This window comes from Varroa jacobsoni, unplaced genomic scaffold, assembly GCF_002532875.2.
Source record: "Varroa jacobsoni isolate VJ856 unplaced genomic scaffold, vjacob_1.0 scaffold_774, whole genome shotgun sequence".
NCBI lineage: Eukaryota > Metazoa > Arthropoda > Arachnida > Mesostigmata > Varroidae > Varroa > Varroa jacobsoni.
The window spans coordinates 444,535-465,561 of NW_019213676.1; the positions used below are offsets into that span (position 1 = coordinate 444,535).

At 38.7% G+C, this 21,027-nt stretch overlaps 1 protein-coding gene across 1 annotated transcript; it reads right to left on the minus strand.

Moving 5' to 3' along the window:
* Positions 1-13,814: 13,814 nt before the first annotated feature.
* LOC111263574 (venom allergen 5) lies at positions 13,815-17,075 on the minus strand. The gene is made up of 4 exons (XM_022838756.2): positions 16,662-17,075; positions 15,385-15,627; positions 14,473-14,623; positions 13,815-14,119 (listed from the first exon to the last, which is right to left on the minus strand). The coding sequence occupies exons 1-4, from the start codon at positions 16,883-16,885 to the stop codon at positions 13,916-13,918; spliced, it is 822 nt and encodes a 273-aa protein (XP_022694491.1). The 5' UTR covers positions 16,886-17,075; the 3' UTR covers positions 13,815-13,915.
* Positions 17,076-21,027: the final 3,952 nt, after the last annotated feature.

Genomic DNA, 21,027 nt, shown 5'->3' on the forward strand with positions numbered 1-21,027 from the left:
GCAAGACTGAAATGAACGCCGCCATGTACACGTGGACTATAGTCAGCGATGGCATGTGGTTACAGAATATGCATGGAATTGAATTTGAGACAGGATAATAAGACGCTAAAAATAACTTAACACCGTACATTTGCCCAGCGTGTCTACAGATCTGAAGCTTGCATAGAGTGTACGTGCCATACCAAACGATACATTGGTAGATAGTAAAAAAAGCTACTGAACGACTAGGAGAAACAGTTGTTATCCTATTTATGAGTGCTATTTTTCCATAAAATCCGCTACGTTAAATTAGGAATGCGTTCTCGAGCTTTTTTTTCAAAAGCTGGTTAACATTACGACTATTTTTGGTTTAAGTATAATCCATCTGCTGATGAAACTTCAGCTCGATCTCGTCACAGCAGCCACTAAGCTAAGCACATCCAGAGTGGCAAAAATTTTATTTCAAAAACCCACGAAGATCTCCGCGGCACTTCAAGCCCCCAAGCGAATTCCACTGAGACAAATTTGGCTGCATGAAAAACAGTCGGCCGAAGCGGGACTAACTTGTCCCAGGATTTGCTTCCGAGTTTTGTTTCGACGTAATGAAAACGCACACAAGCGTTACCAACGTACCTTAAGAATCGAATGGTCACCCAGAACTAGCGCGAATAATCTACTGTATGTACAGTCAAGTATGTCTCACTATCTAAATTGTACTAGTAGAAGCAATGAATAAACGGGCCTAGAGGCAGCGAACCTGCAGCGTGAAAAGAATCTATTGATCTTCCAATAGACAATTTTCTCTAATGATTGATAACTTGTTCGATATGTGTAATATGATGAATGATATAAGGTTTCCTGTCTTTCACCATGGAGCCAGCCCGAATTTGAGATACGATCCGTTAAATCTACATAGAGTTGAGTCCAACGTATTTACGAAAGCGGTGCTCATCCAATTAGTTTGCATAATGCGGATTAATCTTGTGTGCTTGGCAAACATTCGCCCCCCGCCTGACCCCTCGTTTCGAATAGTGTTTTTTCGATCATATTTTTATCCGGCGGTGGGGGTGGAGTAGCTGCATATGACTATCGTCTGTAGAAATGCAAGTGTTCCATTTTCGTATCTAAAAACAGGGAAATCTTAAAGAAGAAAAAGTGCTAATTCAAGTTTCTGGCGCATTTTCGACGAATGACAGACGATAGAAACAATGTAAAATTCTGTTCTGTCTTTTACATTATTCGATATTTCGCCGAGAAGATGTTTGAAATTCGTTTCATCTCTCGATTTAAAGCAAACATGTGCTTATAGCTTTTCTAAATTCGTGCTTTTCAAGCTATTTAAGGCTTTTAGGCCGATCATAACTAGTTCAAAGTGCGTCACTGCATTCAATAGTATACTTTTTAGTAAAGAATAGCTTTTAATACTCAGCGTTCCGAACAAGGATACCGGGTACGGCATCTGATTTCGAATTTTCTCTCGTACATTTTTACTAAGGTTGTATCTTAAAAGCAACGATTTTAGCGAATCTTTTCTACGTGTACTGATGGACCATCGTTGACGGTCGTGTTTAGCAAATACTTCGTCGGGATTCGATTTCTAAACCGCTCATCGACTCGTCTTAAATGTTTCTTATGCAATTCTGCGAACGCCTTCTTGATAGCACGAATGAATGAGTGGACACTGCCCTGTTGAGACCCTCGCTTAAAAAGGGTTTATCTATCGGATTAAAGGCTAGGTTGTATACGTTCGTTCTACATCGTGCTTGAATTTTCAAGCGCCGTACTCTGCACTAATCAGCTTGTATGAGCGGGCGCACTAGTTTTTTGAAGGATGAATGATCTTTCTTCAGACGCCCTAGCTATCTACGATTGCACAGCTCTTCGTAGAACATGCCGATCAACTTCTTTAGTAATACGTTCGACTTTCTGAACGAAATATAATGGCATGACGTCTTTTTCACTAGACACTGCGCTCAGAATAGGGACCTTGGCTAAAAATTTATAGGCATATTTTCTAGGTTGTAACCGAACTAGCGATTCCTTGTTGCATCGAGATAAAAAAAAATGTCTAAAATTTTACCTAACTCACTACCTCATTTCCGAAAGAACTGAGTAACAAGGAACGCCGTTCTCTTAGCTTTGGATCCCGCAGCGAACATCTGTTTGACTCTTAAGGCCTTTGACGTATATCCGAGATTTTTCTGAACAATCCATAACATCGTACGCTCACTCTTATGAAGTATCTTCACGAGCGCGCTGATTGAAACAGAAGTATTACTAAAACTGAATTTTTTTGGGCACAATCAGCTTCCGAATACGTGTGGTTTTTGTCATGAATTTTTCATCAAGTTACATTCCGTCTGAAGTCGCGTATTTGCTTGCCGTGTGGTATACTATCGATATGGAATGGTACAGGAAGTTTTTATCCTTGTGGGGGGTTTGTCGAGATCATGAAAAATTAAGAATAGCAGATCTTTGTTTAAATTCCGTTAACGATGGACTGTTGTTTGCCATGACAAATTTGGTTCTGGTTTTCTGGTGGTGTTGGTTCCCAACAAGGCACGGAGCGTGTCTGTACCTCGATTCGAACCTAGATCACCGCGTATATAGAAAATCATCTCGCAGATTCGCTACTGAGTAATCTATCACAAGACGGAGAACACTGGTTTTCGTCCGGTACCGGGAGTCACGAATGAGCGCCTGCTGTTACTACAAACAGCTTTCCAAGATGTGTCTTAATCTAGGTGCCTTAAGCTGTACGACAACGATAACCATAAGATCCCTTGAGAAAATTTAAAAATGCTTGATATTTTCGGAGAGACATATTAATCTTAGAAAAAAAAGTGTGGGCACTTTTTGCTTACTGTTGAGAGTTCTACCGAACAAAACCCTCAGAGCTTCAGATTTTCCTTCATGTCGAAAGTTATAATCGTAAAATCCTGAATACGGTGATACTTAACATGACTCGCAGACGCTTCGCAAGCTTGCTGACAATTTATGCTTGCCTAATTTGTTTTCCAAGTAAGTCCTATTCTTATTTTAATTTTCGCACTTTCGAGACAAATAAAAAAAATCCAATTGTTTTATTATATGATCACTCTGTACAAACTCATTCAGCCACTTAAAGGGCACATTTCAGAAATATTGTTTAGTACGGAATGTTTTTAACTAAACTTTGTTGATATCATAACGTCGCCAGGGCAGCACGGGAAGCGCAGCATCATTGACGCTATCCAGTCATACATGGCGGCCCGCCATAAGGACAGCGTACTTTGAGCAGTTAATACGCATTTCTCTGAGCGCATTTCCATAGCAATCGTGAACAGGGCGCCGATCCCTACTGATCCAAATCACAGCAGTGGGAAATGGTAGCAAAGGCTTTATGAAAACTTGTGTAATAGCAGGTACAGAACGTGGTAATATGATTATCCTAGTTCCGTTAGAAAAGTTCCAGATACATATAGTTAGACCAGCTAGATTATCTTAAAAGTGAAAATGCGCAAAAAGTACGCAAAAAAAAGTATTGTAAGTTCCTTTAGTAAAACCTTGAATCGTGGTGATAATGAGTTAGTTGGTAGCCTTGTGAGAATCAAGAGGATTTATATATATATATATATTGATAACTTATAATTTATAAAATAATGAGGTAATCCTGTTTTCGATTAGTAAAAACAATGATGATATATTTGATTGAAAGGCAGGGTAGCAACAACAAGCTTTTCCATCATAGAGAACAGAGCTTGAAGACAGAGCTCCGGACACATTCTGCAGGACTTCAGTAGCTTGGCTTGGTAGCATGGTACCAGTTAGCTTTGTTGTTCGTCCTTATTACTATCACACCTTTTCTGGGTTGAGGATCACTTATTCAACTTCTTGAAAAACACATTTTCTGAATTGTCGAGTAGAGTCGTTGGGAGGACGTATTTTCTTGTCCTGACTTTTCCTTTTAAATCTCGTAAAACTTCCGAGTAAGCCTCTGACCACATCCAGCCCCTGGCGGCATCCAAAGACATATGACCTAACCAATATGGCATCTCATACCGGGAGGCGTATGGTCCTTCCACAGGACGACATTTCATTTCGTTTTTCGTGCTGTTCACAGCCCTATATACATCAACAAGGCTGACCCTTTGTATATTAAAGCACAAAGCACATACTCTAAAACGCTTTCATATATAGTAGTATATCATAGTATGGCGCTTTTAGAGCACTCCGATACGCGCCTTGGCAAAAATGGTGAAATTCGAAAAGTGCTATTCCTTTCCGACTCCTGAACTATTATAACTGATATAGGTACAGTTGTATCGTTCAAAGCCAGATTCGAAATCGAGGTGTATTGCGTCAAGGCACTTATACTTGTTGGACCCGGTAGTTTAACTAAGCTGAGTTCTTATCGGCCCACTTATACCCATTTTATATCCATCCCTTCGCGTCACCATTTCAAGTTACGCTGTTTTTTGAAATCCCGTGTACCCTATTATTTTGTCAATCCTAGAGTTCAAATCGTACTTACTAAAAATGTAATGCAGATACACAGCATTAGCAGTTCTTGTTAGATGATCTATTCGCTTGATCGCAAAGAAGATGTGGAGGAAATATCCGACATACTAAATAACTCGAAAGCCACAGAAACAGCTCCGCCCTCCAGTACTTCAATGGAAAAAGTTTATGTCCAATTTAGCGCTACTTTTTATCACCATCCACATAGTCTCAGTCCCCAAAAGCGCACAGAATAGTTTAGATCTATAGCTGATGACAGTTATGGCCGAGGATCCCTCTTTACAGCCAATTATAACTTCTTAGCAACACTGAATTTCGTCTGCCGTGTACGATAGTTGCAGTCCACTGCACACCGTGTATACGAAGGATTCAACTATCCCAAGTGAGCTAATGACATTACCCGAGGCACCAGTACCAATTTTCACTTCGCAGCCTGTCATCTGTTATACTTTATCGTCAACGCCCGCTTGCTGCATTGCAAACTTACGATTATTTTTATTCTAATCAAACGTGTCTATTTACACTTACTTAACCAACGTTTAACTTAACCAATATTGTTTCAATGATTGGGTCCGTTTCCTATTAAATTTCATAGCCTTGGCATCCTTGTTCTCTCAACTTCTCAATATCCTTTTCCCATATTTTGATAGCACGCTACAATAAATCTACAAGGACTGCGCGCAACGACGCGCTTAGTTATATTAGTATTTGATTTAAAGTGGAAGTAGTTTCCGAATTTAACACAGTGCAATCTGTACACGCCCCAAAGATATGTTCAGGAACGGCTATTTACTCTCGTGATTATTATAATAAAAAAAAAAACATGGTCTTTGCTAGATATTAAGTCCGAGTTTGCGGTGATCCAACCTTTCGTGCTGATGCCCTTTACTATTAGCGTCAATTATGCCGCACTCATAGGGTATAACATGCATGTATCAGCATTTCGAAAAGGTATTAATAGTTTCTAAGTCAAAATTGAAGCAAATGTTTCTAATCCTTTAAAGTAATGTCATTAAACTAAATATATGCCGTTTCGATCGATGACTTTCCGCCATTTTCATAATTTTAGCACCGTAGAACCTTTGCAGTTTTTGGACGAAAACTTTTGGCAAATCATTGTTAGAGCCGTTCATTGAAAATAAGGGAACATCATTAAGGGAGTTCCGCAGAAATCGGAACAAATGATAGTGTGATGGTGCAAGATCCGGGCTACACCGCGGTGGATGTTCTCTTAATTTTTGCTAAATAGCTAAAGCTAAATGTGCTTTGGCACGCTTATAGCGAACGACAACGCTTTTTCTGTTAGTTGAGATCGACTTATTGTAGTCACGTTGGTTATTAAGACTTGAAGTTCGGATGAGTCATTTTGGTAGTTGTCAATATGATAGTGTATGATTTTTTTTTCGATGCCGCCAAACAAACACAAGGCTCCTTGCTATTAATTGGGGCCTTGCCACACATAGAGAAGTACACTTCAAAAAAATTGTACACTCTTCTTATATATGATTTGATTTTCAGCATTTGTGATCAGTCGTTTGGCAAATGGCTGGATTACGTTGCTTCCGTATTGAGTCTTGCAGATGGGAACATGACTGAGTAAATTTTTTTACAGCTAGCTTTCTGAAAGTGCTGTTTGCTGGGTAAATGCTTAATTCTAGCTGCCCACGTATCGTTCTTTACAATAATAATAAGCAGCTCCTTTGCAAGTGATCCACCCGGCCACTACGAGGAATATCTTCGAGTCACATCGAAATTTATAGAACGAAAGTGACCAAACCTCGTTCAAGCCGTTTTTTTTTCTTTCCAATACCGCATCATGACCATAAACAGCGCATTTTTTTTAGAGGGTTTACTATAATATTTAGAAATTTTATTTATCATCGAGGCGCCTTACCTTAAGGCACCCTGAACCAACAACCTAAGCGCACCTATTACTGTCCAATCTCTGCATCAAACGACATAAGTCCCACCCGATGCGATTCAAGTTACCTGGGACATGTGACTTCAACGCTATCTAACTAGAGAATTTCTCGACAACCCAATATCAGTTAATAGTTTAGTTAATTGTATTTTTTACAATGCCATGTACAACTTACGGAAAATGGCGTTAGCAGCAGACGTTTTGTCAAAGGTAAGTGGTGTTCCTTTGTTGTTATACTAAAATACAAGATAACAACCTTGGTTTGTTATGCTGGAAATTGACCAACAATCTAACGGGGATCAACATTAACGCGTACTTTTTCACAGGATACAACGATTTAGTTTTAGAATGTTCAAGTTTCTGTCAAGAATGTCGAAGAATCAAGAAATGTCAAGAAAATTCTGTGCGAACATTTGGTCTACTGGAGCTTTACCGTCTAATGAGACTGGGGACAGTGCTGCTCTTTACTTTATCAAAAGTGACTCAAGTTTTATTGGTTTTACCTTTCAACATCTTGAGAGTGAAATGAGCCTTTATGCAAATGGTTCTCATTGTAAAGAGGAGTTCTTGAAAATACTTCACACCGAACTGAGGACCATTGTCGCTATCTCTGCATCAAATATAGTTGGCTACCGTATAGTCGACGTTGATGTATGTATGTATGGAACCACTTCAGGCCATATAGAAAACGCATCTATGGCTAGGAAGTAATAGATTCTACTAAGTAGGCCGACAAAATTGTTATGACTGTAGCTCCACGAAATCCTATGTTCGAATGACCTTTCTAACTCCACTCTAAGGTGATTCCTTGTGGCTTCGAATAGTGTTTTCCAACTGTTTTCTATGTCAGTTTATTAAGTTCGAGCTGATACATGTATGTATATCGTAGAAGGCACCCGAGTATCTCACGACGCTTGGGTGTCTTCTTTAGAATGCCGAGACGGAATATCTTTGGTATAAGGATTGTATCCAAAGAAAAAAGACGTACTCTAATTATGTTTAGGCTTGAGCACCTGCCATAACCATATGTTTCATAAGCATTTGTATTAATTTATCATCAATCAATCAATCAATCAATCATCTTAAAGTCATGTAAACGTTTGAAGAAACTGAAATGGGTTTAATTAGTGCTTCGTTATCATGCATTCGCTACTACTGTATCTCTTGTTCCACAATTCGTTCCGAGTGAGGTCTGGAGCGTCAGCTCGATCAGAATGTATTGTCTTCCGATATTCGACTTTGAAGTCGTCTGCTAGAACAATAACAAACGATTAGCAGTGTGAATTATTACGCCCGATCTTCAACCAGAAATGTATACTAGTGGCTTATGATCTGTTAAAAGTATAAAAATTCAGACGAATAGAAAGCGATGGACCTCTTTTTCTCCCTGGTAATATTTATTCTAGGCCGAATTAAGTGGCTTCCTTGCATGAGCAACAACTCGTTCAGATTTGTTTGAAGGTGATGTAGTATTACAGCTCCACAACCACAGTCCCTTGCATCCGCAGCAACTGTGATCGATGAGGTTGGATTGTGGTGAATAAAAAGTAGATCTTAAACTAATGTTTCTTTGTTTTCGTGAAATTACTTTCCTAGTAATCTTAACAACCGACGCTCGTCAAAGGGCCATCGTAGCTTGCACATATACCATTGTTTGAGTGTTGCATTACAGATAACCTATCAGAGCCACTTTTCTGTCTTGATTCATCGATAGCAAAACCTGTATACCGGATCCGTTTGTGCAAAGATGAACATTTGGAATATTGGCGACGGAAGACCTTGATCAGGCGGCCATTATGATTTCTGGCTGTCCTCCCACGATTTACGCGGCCGCTCTCTTTGCGATTCCTAGCGCAAGACCCATAATCTGCTAAAGAATGGATGGAACACGTTTTACACCAAGAGGTAAACGGTTCTATTGAAATATCCGAAAACTCCGAAAAAAAAAAGCTAGATGTTTACTCAAATCGTCCATTTCAATCTGTGCGTATGCTTCTGAAAAGTCGATTCAACTGAAATGTTTTCCTTAACTTAATTTCGTAAAGGCCTCTTTGGTAGTCGGTAGCGGATAGTGTTGGTCATGGCAAGGATAACCTACTCCATAATTTAAAGAGGTGGCGCATAATCTTATGCCTCAATTGAACAATTACGGCAAGAGCTGCGAAACGACAGGGCTCACAACTTAGACTATTCGATTCAATTCTAACGACAACTTACTATGGATCTCGCCATCCTCCTCTGGCCTTGCTTCCTTAAACACAAAAAGCGCTACCTATTTAACTTCAAGCTCGCTTGCAATTTCGAACATTTACCGAATTTAAATTCAAAGATCATTTGGAGATCATGCAGTAGCTTTTCGATACTATCTTTAGTGACCCCCTTGTATCGACTTGAATAACATTATTAATTTGATTCAATGATCAAGTCCAAATATTGCCATCTCATGATACCTAATCTATCCTCCGAAGGTTAGCAATTGCCTTAACTACGTTCTAAGCTCACCTGTACGTAATACTCCTTTCAATACAAATTATCGACTACAATCTGCTTGATCTGTCATGGTAGGTACATCTGTTGCTTGTAGATTAAGGTAAGCGGGAACTAGGACTTTGTCGTGCTTGTTCGCTTATAATGGTCAGAGCAGATCTAGTTTTGATACGTGTTAAGGTCTTACGTAGGCATTTTTTCTTATCAGATTCGTTCGTAGTACTTGTCGTAATCATATCTATGCGCCTGTATTACTCTTTGTTGCGCCGTCGACGGGTATTGATTTTCGCGAGTTGCGCAAGTAATGCTAAAACCGGGTACGCTTACATTGGAACGACCGTTTACGTCGCTGCTTGAACTATGATTTCTTTTGAATACGACAGTTTCTGAGGCTGTGGTCCGCAGGATTTAATGCGTTGTTTTTCTTCTAAACGTATTTCCGTGGCAAGGTTAGCATTGGGAGCGTTCTTCAGTAGAACAGGGTAGAGTTTTTTACGAGTATTTTCAAGACGTTTTAGCACAAGCGTCTGCTCTTTAGCGTGTTCTGGTCTTAACACACTACATGAGGCACACGTTAACCGATTAGGTCTGTTTGTTATCGTTTAATCCAGGCACTTCGCATCTGCGATTCATCGGTTTGGTGTTCGCCCACTAATCAAGTAGAATGGCATTTCTAACTGCACACTACTTTATCGTACCACTGATTCTAATACGGATGTTCAAAGCTAGTTTTTGTTTATATATTTAGTATAGTCACAAAAGCGGGACCAATACTTCATCTGTAGGATACGATTTGCCTAAAGTAAAAAAACAATTGTTCGAATTTTTTTTTTAGTTAAGGTGTGGTGTTGACCTTGCGAATGAGTTGGGCTGCCCAACATCTGGCCAGCTTAATTCATTGAATGTGAACGGGTTTTGCTACGGATAAAATTATGCATTTATAATAAACATATAAACTGCGCAAATCACATTAATCATCTCAATTCCAAGTCTAATAGCACTGTACACGTGACCGTACCGATGCTTATGGGTAAGCAGGCAAACTCTCTGAGGTAATTAAAATAGAAACACTGAACAAATACCATGGTTCTAGATAATCTGCCAATCAGAAGGTATCTTTCATTGCTGCGATATTTTGAAATCTACAAAATTCATCACCTGCGAAACAAATCGGCTATACTAAACGTACGACAACCTCAAGGAGAGATCCTGTTTCTAGAAATCGTGGTCTACGATATTGTCCACCTTAAAATAAGCTACAGCTTTTAAACCTCTCGAAATGATAGATGAAGCTCTTGCATAAAGTTGGAATTTCTAATTAATGATAGAATACCTAAACTTTTCTTAAAAGCCATCCTAAAAAAAGAAAAAGGTCTATCTGTTCCCGTTTGATAGTTTGGTGGTTCTGACGACGTAGATTAAAAAGTAAATTAATTGTCGGACTTTATTTGAAGTATAAATAGTCTATTTGGACTATTTACAAATTGATTAGAGTTAGACATTTTAAATACGCCACCCCTTCTCTCTTCACTGTACATTAACGTGGTTCCCATTATAAACAACAGGTAAAAATTGCGTGTATTTATTTTACAAGATATAACACACTATTAAAAGTAGCTTAAAGCGAGCTCAATAGGTATTATCAGATACTGCACCTCTGGAGCTTCTATAACAAAGGAAAAACGTCTGCTGAAATAAGAAAAATTAATATCACAGTGTACTTTATAAGCGTACCCTGTGGCATAGAACTTGCTTTACGATTCGCCACCGCTCAATCTGACGTGTTACCATTTCGAGTTTTCAGACCGAAACTGCAGTTAACATCCGCTTAGACGGCTTGTACTCAGCCCAAAACAAGTTGCGCCTTCTAATCTAGGACCGCCAAACTCAAGTGTATTTCCTGGTTTGTAGGCATACACGGTACTACTGGAAAATCATGAAAATCGCTGCTAATGATGTAGTATGAATAGAAGACTGTTTAAGAATATTTTGTAAAGCTCAAATCGTCTAGAACGTTGCTCGGAGAAGAGTGTTTGACAGGAAGACGTAGAAGCTCGAAAAACGTATTCTTTCCTGTAGATAAAAGAGATATGTCACCCTAGTTGCTTTCAATGTGCTAAAAAGAATACAAAAGTTCCTTTGTCACATACTGCCATAATGGGTCGTTTCAACCACTGCGCTATCACCGTTAAAGTTTCTACATTTCTAATGAGATCGTCTATAGACATGTTCTCATTTGCCGGTTACTTACCTCTCTTCCGTGCTGAGATCCAGTAGCTCAACTGCATAGAGGGATTCATGAGAGAAATTCTAATGCTATAAATGCTGCTAATTCGTGAATAAACTAATTTCTATTGTATTGTGCTTCTACTTTAATTTTGCTGTTTTCTATCTTTTCTAAATACAAACGATTCTAAAAAAAGAGATATTGGCAAAATACAAGTTGCAGGTTTTGGTCGATGATACTAAATATTTCTAATTATTTTTCAAATTAGCTTATGAAAGCAACAAAAATTGTTGATAAGATAGAACTATTTTAATGTTCATTGCAGATATCTGTACTTAGTATGTATGGTTCTAAAAAAGGCTAATGGCTAACCTGGAATAACAAGATTTGCAAATAATATTTACTATTATTTGCAAATCTTGTTATTCCAAGTAATAAGTACGCATGTATAATTAATAAAATTTTATATAAAAAATAACCAGACGTGAAGCGAGTGTATGAGACGTACGAATAAAAATTCGGATAATACTATCCAGTTGTTTGGTCTAGGTGGCCAAGTATCAAACTGACAGCCATCCGATACTCGTCTTCGGTTTCACTCCAGTCATATAATCCAATTTTCTGGCTAGGCTGGATACAGGGACATTTCCTCTTGCCGCAATGTACCTATTTTGAAATTTAGAAAAATCTCACTGAAAAACACATGTAGACTGTCACAAATTATAATTAACCTTACACCATCCGCATTGCTATATAATAAGAAGAACCAATTAGTTCTGATTTGCTATAAAACACTACACGCGATTTACCACACAATGTTGAGTTTAACAATGACTTTGGGATCTATTCAAACGGGAACATTGCACTGGCTGTAATATATAAATAGGTCTTATTTTAGTTGTCGTTTATCAAGTTTGTTAAAGTTAGCGATTTCCCTATCTGCAAATCGCGTCTTACGTCCATATTACTTCCATCAAATCTGGTTGGTGAGGATCAGCAGCTTTTTGAAAAGCTACGAAAGATCAGTGATGATAACCTGGAACGATACCGTTTGCTAAATACGGTTTAGCCAAAACAGAATTACGTTCTATAGCTATACAGTAGCAATTCTACTAGAAGTTTATCGTGGCAAAATTGAGACAATATTCAACGACATTATACGATATCAAAGCGACCTCATTCTGAAGATTCCAATGTTTCTTCATCAACCATCCCTGTTCTGCTTAAATTATTAGACAGGATACAAGATCACTGAAGTGCAAAGAAGAAACCGGGAGCACAAATGTGATAGATCAAAGCAGCTTATGCTGATCTTCCACAAGTACCTGAAAACCGTAGACGTCACACCAGCTAAAGAGTTGGAAAAGTTCCGTACGTATTAAAACCCATGAAACGTCTATTTTGCTTTTCAGAACGCACAACGATCCATAAAAATAACGTTTCACTTGTTAGCTCTACGATAGCAGTAATAGTTGATAAGACAAAAAAGAAATGGTTGTACCGAGTTCCTCGCTGTATAAGTTTGAACGAAGACAATAATCAATATGGTCTATTTTGATATTCTATATTTAATATGGTCTATATATCATAACGCGCAATGTTTGTATAGCAAAGGTAAATAAAGAAACGAGGTTGGATCAATCAAAGCCCTTCATACGTACACACACTTACGGTGAATACAAAACTGAATTCCTCAATAAATACTAGGGGTAGGTATACCTATGATCTGTAGCATACTAAGGAACGGGCTACAGCCAAAGCCAGTGAAATAACAGTGGCGATTTGCCATTGTATACTTTCGAATTTGATTCCGAAATCCGACGATTACCAATATAACTTCATAGGTGCATTTTTTAATAGGTACATCATTAAGCAACCTCTGAAATAGAAGACATTAGAATGCGTTTCAGGAATCCAGAACCAGTAAACAGGCAATCAGACACACTCAGGGATAGTTTTGGTGGTTTAAAGGATGCGCACCAGCAATCTCGTTAGTGAACTATAAATCCTCGCACAACTCCCTTTGTAAAAATTAGACAAACCCTTCAATGTCGGTTATCTTACGAAGCACAAATTGAGCCTCAAGTTTACATGTCTACTTTTTAACGATTATTATGGTTTTTAAACGTTTTTTGTCTGAAAACGGCGGTATCAATGTCCACTCCATCAGATACTTCCTGTTTACACAATAGCCTTTGTCGGGTGGGAAAACTTGAATATGCCATTCCATCAGAAGGTGTTCCTAGTGTTTGTTCAACATTCTATCGCCAACTAAGGTGCACTTAATTATATATATAGTGCACATAATTTATAAAAACAAAATGTCCTACTTCAATGTCATTTTAACATGTTCTTTTTGTACGTATCCAAATGTCAAGGTTTATATAGCTAGATGCTAGTTTCCGAGCCGGGCTCTCTAAGAGAACTAGCCAATCTTATCAGATCACAGCAGAAGTTCCATCAATGCTTTGGTAGGTGGGCCTCGAATAAGCCAAACAGAACATTGTTTCTTTATCTAGAGTTATCTAAAATCTCGTAGAAATTAGGTTGTATGAAAAACCATATCCTCTCTCAGCTTACGTATGCAAGAGATTCAGCTGGCAAGATCAGATTATTTCCTGACTGACACTGATGAGCAATACCTGGGAAAACCTAGTTCCTTCCTAATTTTTCGTATATTTACCAAAATAGCCAATTGAATGTGTTATACCGTATGAATTTTATTAATCTTAAGCCATATGGGCAAAATTCTGGCGCAAGCAGTATGTATCACTAGCGCTTCCGGCCGTCTGCACTGCAAATTATGAATGAGTTTTTGGCGGCGGAACAGTTATCAAGCCGAGGTGCTTCCGATATTCGATTTCATTTCGAATTTCGCATAGTCCTGATTTGCCTTTTCTCGTTCCGGGCCTACAAGCATTAGCGAGCTTTTTCGATGGTTCAAATACGTTATAGTTAGCGCCTCTTACGTTGCCACTTGGCGAATAGTTGCAGACAACATACGCCTGCAAGTAAGGACCAACAGCACTTGCAGTATTTTTCATTACAACAGAAACCCGCGGAACATGCTGCTGTTGCTGCTGTTCAGTATATATCATTATCATCATCATACTTAACAGAATTGCACAGCGTGCCTAGGGTGGCTGTATTAGCACGTCAATAGGACAAATCTTTGTTTTTGATCTCGTTCTTGCAGTTACCGCTAAAGATTGGAAATTGAACCAACGGATTTGTACGGGAAAGCTAGACGCTGCGAAAACAGAATTTCTATTTTTGGCAGCAACGAACGGCGTTGTTCCGGTGTAAAACAAAACGAAGTAAAATTTAGAAAGAGAATCCTGTAAAAACAGGTTCTCACCTTATATCCGGACCTAGGAACTGGCTTCTTAACAAGCCCACAACCGATTTTATAGGAGCGAGACCATACAAGTGCTGTATAATGCCCCGCCTCAACAGTCCACCTAAATGGAAACATCGCGTCCGGCGGCATTTTGTCGATCTCATCGTACCTGATAGAAAACAAACATACAGAATGTCATACATACTACATGGACTAAACCTAATATAATTACACTGCGTGACGCATGTTCTAGTTGCAAAAGCGGAAAATCGCATAACAGTAGTGTAGTATAACGCTAAAAAGCCGTGGCAACCTAATATATCGATGCAACACCTGTTTCAATGATGGGGTGATTAGGACACAATGACGAGATACCTGGGCTTGGCAACTCGACAATGACGCAAGATAAAGACAAAATGCTGAGTAGTTAATCAAAGAACTGCAATGTGTTTCCTGACACGGGGCAATAAGAAAAAAGAAAAAAATTAGAAATAAAAAAGTAAATAAGAAAAAAGAAAATCACAACAGAATAATAGGGGTCACTATAGTGCAGTTATTAACAAATTCGAATTTCCGTTTGAACTTTCTTCATTAACTGGGACAAAACATTAGATAGCAATATATTAGGGCGACCACAGTGTTGCCGTGAGACAGATTATGCTGATCATACAGTCCATGAAATCTAGTATTTATTATCTAGACACGGGTGGATACCCTTCAGTATTCTTCAGTTACTGCAGCTCGTTACCAGACATTTTTAATTGAATCAAATAAAACGAACGACTGACGTTCATCCGTGCGATATTGTATAGAGCTTCGAAAATCGTCACATCGCTCCGGCCGTAAATCTCTATTATACAACCGAATTTACAACCCACGCTTTTATGCGAAAAGGTCTGTTTTTAATACTGTCATATAGTCCTGACGTACCATATTTTCGCAGCTTCCCTAGCTGCAAGTGTTTCGTTGCTATAATCCCTGCCGGACTTCACCACAACATTCTGCCCTACTGAATCGTAGCGCTCGGTTACCCGGCATTTGTTCTCGTCGTGGTCGACTTTTCCTTCGATGCAGAGGTAATGGGCCCAAGCAAGGGCGCCACGCGCCAATTGATCGTCCCAGGTTAGCAAGTTCATGTCACCCCCGTACGATCCATTTGCTGAGGGCCTCTTTCTGCAATCGATCACAAACGCAAAGCAAACGCGCTTTCTTAGCCATTTTTAAGAAAATCGTACATTTACCCGTTTTTACTAGCTAAGTAATTGTGTACGATTATGAATAAAATTCATTCTTACCAATGTGCGCACAAGAAAGCGATGGAACAAAGTATCTTCACCTGTTAAAAATTACCACAGATTAGAAAAATGCTTTGGCATGATCGAAGCAATCAGTTGCCTGTTTGACGGTCTGGAACTTCCTTGACTTGGGAAAAATCATTTCTTCGTGATGATCACGCGCTTCATTAGAAAATGTTTCGCTAAAGTACTCGCGTTATTTCGTACTAAATTATTCACTTACTACTGTGGTTACTTCGCACCAGATTTATTATCCGATCATGGTGGCGTAAACAAAGAAAGGTAAATACGACTCTACTACCACTTGCTATATGGTTACCAAAGCAATACCATACACAGGGAGAGTTGGCTTGCTCTTCTGAGTCTATTCGTTTTTGTTCGATACAATCAATGGACCCTTCGAACTGTGGAACTACTATACAGAATCCAGGAACGCTGGTGAAACGTTGGACATGGATCGCAGTCTTCTGGTAAAGTTGAGCATCCGTTGACTATTCAACTGCTCTACTCCCACGAGTGATCCTACTGGGCTATTCTCTCAGTCGGAGTAATTATCAATAGAAGTCACGTAACTAATTGCGACTAACGTGTGTAACCATATCACTAGATTTTTTTTTAGAAAAAAACTACGAACACTATGAAAGCATCAGAGATAGTAGCTACAGAGGCGGCGTTCTGTGTTAAAAAGCACGCCCCACCTAAGCATCTATTCTTCACGTTACTCCACTTGCCTCAAATTGTTCCGATTTGCTCAAGTGAGTCCCAGTCACCGTGTGACTCCATAGCGAAAGCATTGACAGACACGCTGTACGTTATCTTCCAAGGAATCTTCAGTTTTCGACAAACAACCAGCATATCAGAATCTGACAAACAAAATGTACCTAAACAGAGATATTTTACTTCGGTGCTCACCGTAACTCCGTATGTATGGCTAGCATTGCTCTCTTGAAGGTTTTTCCACCGACCGTAGTACCACGACATGTTTTCTTGCGGCATACCGATGGCTCTCCGGGTTCGCAGCGCCGCCTCACGGCGTCGTTACAGCCGATGTTCCCATGAAACCCTCTGGTTGTATACAGCGTAATGATTGTACCCGCTGCAAGTGTGGTAATTAATGCAGCGTATCCCCACCACATAACTACTATTCCTTTCCAAATCTCTATCTACCGATGAATAACTTAAGAAAAAAAATATAGATTTGCAGCTTCGTTGTAAAGATAAATTCAATCTGTAATCTAGAAAATAATTTGTCGACACCGGCAGATAAACGAATGAATACATATTAGATGGCTATATAAATGGGGTACTCATTTCAAAGAATAGAATACGCATTAACGCATTCAACGAATCGATTTTATGTACTATAAGAAAAAGGTACCCTTTTAATGTGGAGAATGCATCTACGGTACCTGTTAAAATCTAACGACAGTTAAAATTCGTGTTGTAGATAAAATCAAAAGTAGACATTGGAAAAACATTTCTTGATATGCTTGTATATCAAGCTCCTTGTTTTGTAATCAAATTTATTTATTTATTTACCTTTGTTAGGTAAAATTCTTCTAGATAGAACAGAATAGTTGTTCATTATTCTTTATTCAACCAACTTGATACTATATGATTGATCTACGTAAGGAACTTTTGGAGTATCGTGTTGTGACACGATACAGATGTTTTCATTGTGGCCCTAGTCTCCGCCACAGCAACCAGAGGGCGCTAATTCGTAATCGCGTGGACATATTGTGTTTACTTCGAAAAATATTAAGCCGTCCTGGCTTTGTAGATACGAGTCGTTCCGCATGAAACCAGAGAATGCAACAATTAAACTTTTTTTTAGCTTGCCTCTTGCAATGCTAAATATGCTCTGCTAGATTCCCGGACATATAAAATCTGATATCTTACAAATGATGTATTTTGTATTGAAAAGAATCTGATTTTACTGACGAATTCAGTAATGGCCAAAGATGTAGCAACTATCATTATCATCATCACAGAGAACAGTCCGCAATTGGAATCATTAAATCGACTCATATGTGCTCTGACGTATTTAAACAATTAATATAACTAGAAGAGATACAAGGAAAACGAGGAAAATAGTTTCTCGTAAAGCAGCTAGCCGATTCCCTGTGCCTTAGTTTAATAAAATAAGCCGCGTTCCCGCTAGAGAATTAATGCATCTAATTTTTTTGGGCAAAGAACTGCAAATGTAAGTATGTATAACATACACTAACTTATTGTCACATTAGCTGCTTAATCAAGCCAATCATGAACGTAATTTTCTTATTACATGATTATTACGAAAAGATTGCGAATGAGTAGGTTTTTTTTTATAATTCACTTTACCATTCATTCACAATGAAATTTTTCTTGGTTTATCATCATCAAGAGGGATCAATGTATATATATATATATATATATATATTGATCCTTCTGTGAAAGCTATAGCACCTAGATGCAAGATCAGCCACACACAATGCATTTGCCCTTTAAGGCTAGTGGCTCCCGTGGTGATTTTGCTTTGCTTTTAATTGATGGGGCATATTACGGGTGTGTCTCAAGATGGACTATCATTACTCGCTTAAGTTACTCCACGTATGCAGTCTGTACTGGCCTCGACCATCTCCAGAACAGTACGACCTTGCAGCACGACCTACATCAACATGCCACGGTAATAATGTCGAACTTTTTTTTTTATCTAATCGCATTTGTCATGTAGTATATGCCACTGGTGTGGCCCAAACCAGCTTTTTTAGCCGGACCTTTAGCTGTCAAGACCACTGCCAGCGTGATGCCTCATATCAAAATATCGGAACGTCCTTTACTGAAGTTTGACAAGGCACTGCGATCCACATTGTAAGTACGTCGAATCTAGAGATTTATTGCGACCAAACGGCGATGTAGCGGAACCGGCGGTTTGGAAGGTTTTTTTATTTTGTTTTTTGAACCGAAGGTACCTATTACATATATACATATACATATCTCTAGATATGTACGACAAAAGGTTTTGTTTAAAAAAGGATCTTTTGTCAATATATGCTTGTATTACACACGGATGTAGGTGCTTCTGTACATGAGATTAATAAAATGAGTTCAAATTCAAGTTGAATTTAGCAAGTCACGCTTGAAATGGAGCTTGGCCTTTTTGGTTGTTATGTGTAACCATTCCTTCGTTCCTCTTTTTGCTTTGAGCACTTTGTTTGTTTATGATTTTCTATTTTTACGTGTGTGTGAAAAAAAACGCCATTTTTCATGGCTATAGAGAAATATCCAGCTTAGTATTTACCATGGCTAACTGAGTTTCAACAAGCTACATGACAATAGACACCAACAGTCACGAACATACTAAAATCAGAGCTGTATTGGGCCTGTTCCTTTAAAGCTGCAACGGAAGCGTTGATGGTAGCTGTAATCCTTGATTATTACCTAAAATATTAGTTATTTTGTAATTCCGATAATTATCTATTTAGAATTCTTAAAGAACTACTAGAGGCAGAAGCTGCGCCTGATAATCTGCTTCATATGAGTCTTTCACCATCAGAATGAGGTTCGTATTGAAAACAAGACCGAAACCAACCAATCCGATTTAAAGATGTAGGAGCTAGATAGAAGTTAGCACACGGAAAAATCATCCGAAACTTGCCTCTATTCAGTGGCGTCAATGTTACTTTTGATCATTACATATTGCCATTATATTATACATTACAGAATCGTTGTTTGCTAACACAGTCCGCTACGATTTGTAAAGTAATCAAGGGCATCCTGTTAGATCGACTTATTGTTCTTGCTGCCCATATCTATATTTGTGCAGATTTATCTAGAAGCATATGTTGGATGGGGCGCTTACCTATTCTAACTCTGATACTGTACACCTATCACTCTCGGAACAATTTGTCGACTTTGAGCGCTAATTATATTGCAAGAGTCAACTTATGTGGTATATCACGTTCTATTATAGTACCTAATAATCATCACTGGCCATTCCGAATAACCGCAAAAGGTTCTGCTCGAATTATGCATTTATGATTTCTCATACAACAATAACTTCATTACGATTGACGGTCGAAGGGTCCGTCAGGTCTACCTTGCGACATGCATCCCGAGTGGGCGCATTTACACAAATCCAATAGGTAAACGTATATATAAAAGTACTTTTCCATCTTGTTGTAATGATCTCCAATGGACTTGTGGGCAGCGCCGCGTCGACGTATACACGAAAAACTCTGACTAGCAGTTTATAACATTCGCTCAACTTTTGTCGAATGTTTGTTACGTCATAGGTTTAATACCTTGAAAATTTGATGAACCCTTTCTTAAATACATTATGTGGCTATTTACTCAACTCCATTCCATTTTATTTCGGATTTGATTTATACATATAGTGCTGACTCGTGTTATCACCCTTCGTGAGCTGCATAGAATTTCGCTCGCCGGAAACCTTGTCGTCAAGGTTGCGGTGTAGTGACATGAGTGAAGCCGCCTTTACAGCATACGCAAATCAATCTACGTTATTATATACAGAAAATTGAAATTTTTCTTCATACGAACCTAAAGCTAATCGACACCTATACACTTTTCATGTGAATGGGAATGTGCACTATGTATCATATCTTCAACGCTCGTGTGTAGGTAAAACTTACTTCCGGCCACACTATCAATATATCCAGTGTTGGCTCCAATACAGGAACCCAATTAACTGATACTCGGGTAGCTTAATACTTTGTCGTTCTTTATTCTCATTTTACGGATATCTGTGAAGACCATGCATTTTACTAATTTGGCAAAAATTCAGGCAACGATGGCTTTATTATCCAACCTAATAATTTTCAGCGGTTTAATTCCCGTGAAGCGCCTTCGGTGCTGAGAAAGTATTGAAGGCATCTTGTACGCCTATTTTTGTACCATTCCAAATTACAATTATATACGATACAGCTAAAAACATTGGTAAGAAGGTCAAAAAATGAAAAAAGTTTCACAGCGAAGTAGATAATTAAAAAACAACCAGGACGTTACTGTGTGCAGACAACTTTTCCGATAAGTCACTTGAGTCGTTCAGTAAAAGTCATCATCTCACCTCTAATCGTTATGTAAGTCAACCGTGACTCAATGATCTCCACGGCAATGGTTTAAGCAACTAATGGGCCTGCAGATGAGGGGCCTCCTTGGTTTTATCTCTTCGCTAAGTCGGATTGCCATAATCATAATGTTAAGTTAAAAACTGGAGAGCTCGTCGAACGATGTTCTTCGACACGGATCAAAGAGTACTAATTGTTCTCCACTTTTT